The sequence below is a fragment of the Cyprinodon variegatus genome, unplaced genomic scaffold (assembly GCF_000732505.1).
Source record: "Cyprinodon variegatus isolate N-32 unplaced genomic scaffold, C_variegatus-1.0 Scaffold853, whole genome shotgun sequence".
In the NCBI taxonomy this organism is placed as follows: Eukaryota; Metazoa; Chordata; class Actinopteri; order Cyprinodontiformes; family Cyprinodontidae; genus Cyprinodon; species Cyprinodon variegatus.
The window spans coordinates 341,104-342,985 of record NW_015151306.1 but is presented as its reverse complement, the minus strand read 5'-3'; the positions used below and the strand labels follow the sequence as shown (position 1 = coordinate 342,985).

Below are 1,882 nucleotides of genomic sequence, written 5' to 3'. Positions count from 1 at the left end.
GTGCTGATACACACCTTCAATCTGGAATGTTCTGAGTTGACATGCATAGAAAAGTATGTTTGATCTGGTTCCAGAATGTCTGACATAAGTTCAGGAAATAATGAACAGGAGCTTCGGTAGAATCAAGGAATGAAAATAGGTGTAGTACGATGGGCTGACAGTTGAAAAAATCGAAATCTAGATAAGTCTTTTTTTCTTTAAATAAGCGCATTTGTTCTTGAATTGAGGAGTTAAAAGAGATATTTTGCCAATGGAACAAAACACAATTGCATTGTCTTATTTCAAGTGCATATTATCTAATTATATTATTTTAAGAGTAAAAATACTAATTCCATTGGCAGATCATCTCATTTACATACCCAAATTAAGAGCAAATACACTTAATTAAAGAAATGTTTATTGTTATTAGATCATTTTTTCAGTGTAGACTGAAGATGCCAGAGCTGCTTCACTACAAAAAATGTTTTAAATCTAAATAATTCTTTTTTTTTAATTAAAATAAGTGAATTTAAGCATATAGGCTAGAAACTTGCCAATGGAACAGGACAATTTACATTTAAATAAAAAAAGAGGGTTAGTACACTTAATTTAAGAAATTTTTCCTATTTCTGTTTTTGGTAGTTTGGGAAATGAAAGCTGTCGAATAAAAATAAATCTACTCTTCTTGACTATAAATTCTTCCTTTGTTTCTTCTTATTGGTAAGTTTATCTCTGTTCTTTATTTTTACAGTGAGAGAAGACATCTTTAACTTCCAACATGGGAGCAAGTGAAAGCACGACATTTGGACCTTGCTATTACAAAATGAGCACAGAGGTGGACAAGTACCTCTACAAGTACATTTTACCCATCATCTGCATCCTGGGCTTAGTGGGGAATTGTCTAGTAACCTTCACCCTGGCTGTTGGAAAGAAAAAGATGAGTAGAAGTGATTTCCTCCTGCTCAATCTCGCCATCACCAACCTGCTGTTTGTTGTGGTTCTGCTTATCCTATCCTTCCACGAGCAAGTCGAATGGCTGAAGGGGGGAGTGGCCTGCAAGCTGTTGAAGGGCTCCTACAGCATCAACCAATACTGTGGAATGCTGCTGCTCGCCTGGATCAGCCTTGAACACGGCATGGTAGTCGTAAACAATAATCTAAAGACGCCATCAAAATCGTTAAAATTTAGCTTTACCGGCTGCGCCTTCATCTGGGTCTTTTCTATACTGGTTTCTATCCCCGCCTTCCTCTTCTATACCTCCTATGACTCAAAGCCTAAAATCATCTGGAAAAACAAAACAAAAGACAAAGAGACCTCAAGCCCTTCTGATTTCATCTGTGGGTTAAATTTTGAGGGGAGTAACTCGCCCAATTTGACACGGTTGGCCATTCCCAGCGTCCAAATGGCTGTTGGCTTTTTCCTGCCTTTGTTAGTCATTATTTCAAGCTACACCTTAATCATCCACCATCTGCAGAAAGAAAAGCTTTCCCAAACTGTGAAAAATGGGCTAAAAAATAAAGCAACTAAGAGGGCGATTTATGTCATGGTCTTGTTTGTGGTCTGCCACATGCCCTACAATCTCATTCTGCTGTATGACACCATCACCATGTCCGACGAGAGAGAGTGTAAAGCAGCAGACGGTTTGCAGACGGCCTTGTCCGTTGCTCAGGCCGTGACTTGCCTGCAGTGCTGCCTGAACCCAGTGGTGTACAATTTTATGGGGGAAAACTTCAGGAAAAAGTTCCAGAAATGTTGCTCAGCCAAAGGGAAAAGAAAATATGACTCAGCAAAAAGGTCAAGTCGGTTTCCAGGTACAGAACAGTTTTCAATGAAAACAATTAAAGAGTCAAAGGAATTCTTAGACACCTAATATCTCTGATCAAAGCCTTTGTTAGGGTTCGTA

General features: G+C 38.6%; 1 protein-coding gene across 2 annotated transcripts in view; it reads left to right on the top strand.

Annotated features, from left to right (window-relative positions):
* LOC107099279 (C-C chemokine receptor type 6-like) overlaps nucleotides 1–1,876 on the top strand; it is a 7,103-nt gene extending 5,227 nt beyond the window's left edge. For both annotated transcript variants that reach the window (XM_015397335.1, XM_015397334.1), the window contains exon 2: nucleotides 731–1,876. In XM_015397335.1, the coding sequence (XP_015252821.1) occupies nucleotides 758–1,849 (1,092 nt within the window). In that variant the 5' untranslated portion in view covers nucleotides 731–757 and the 3' untranslated portion in view covers nucleotides 1,850–1,876. The remainder of the gene's footprint in view (nucleotides 1–730) is intronic.
* The last annotated feature ends 6 nt before the right edge of the window (nucleotides 1,877–1,882 follow it).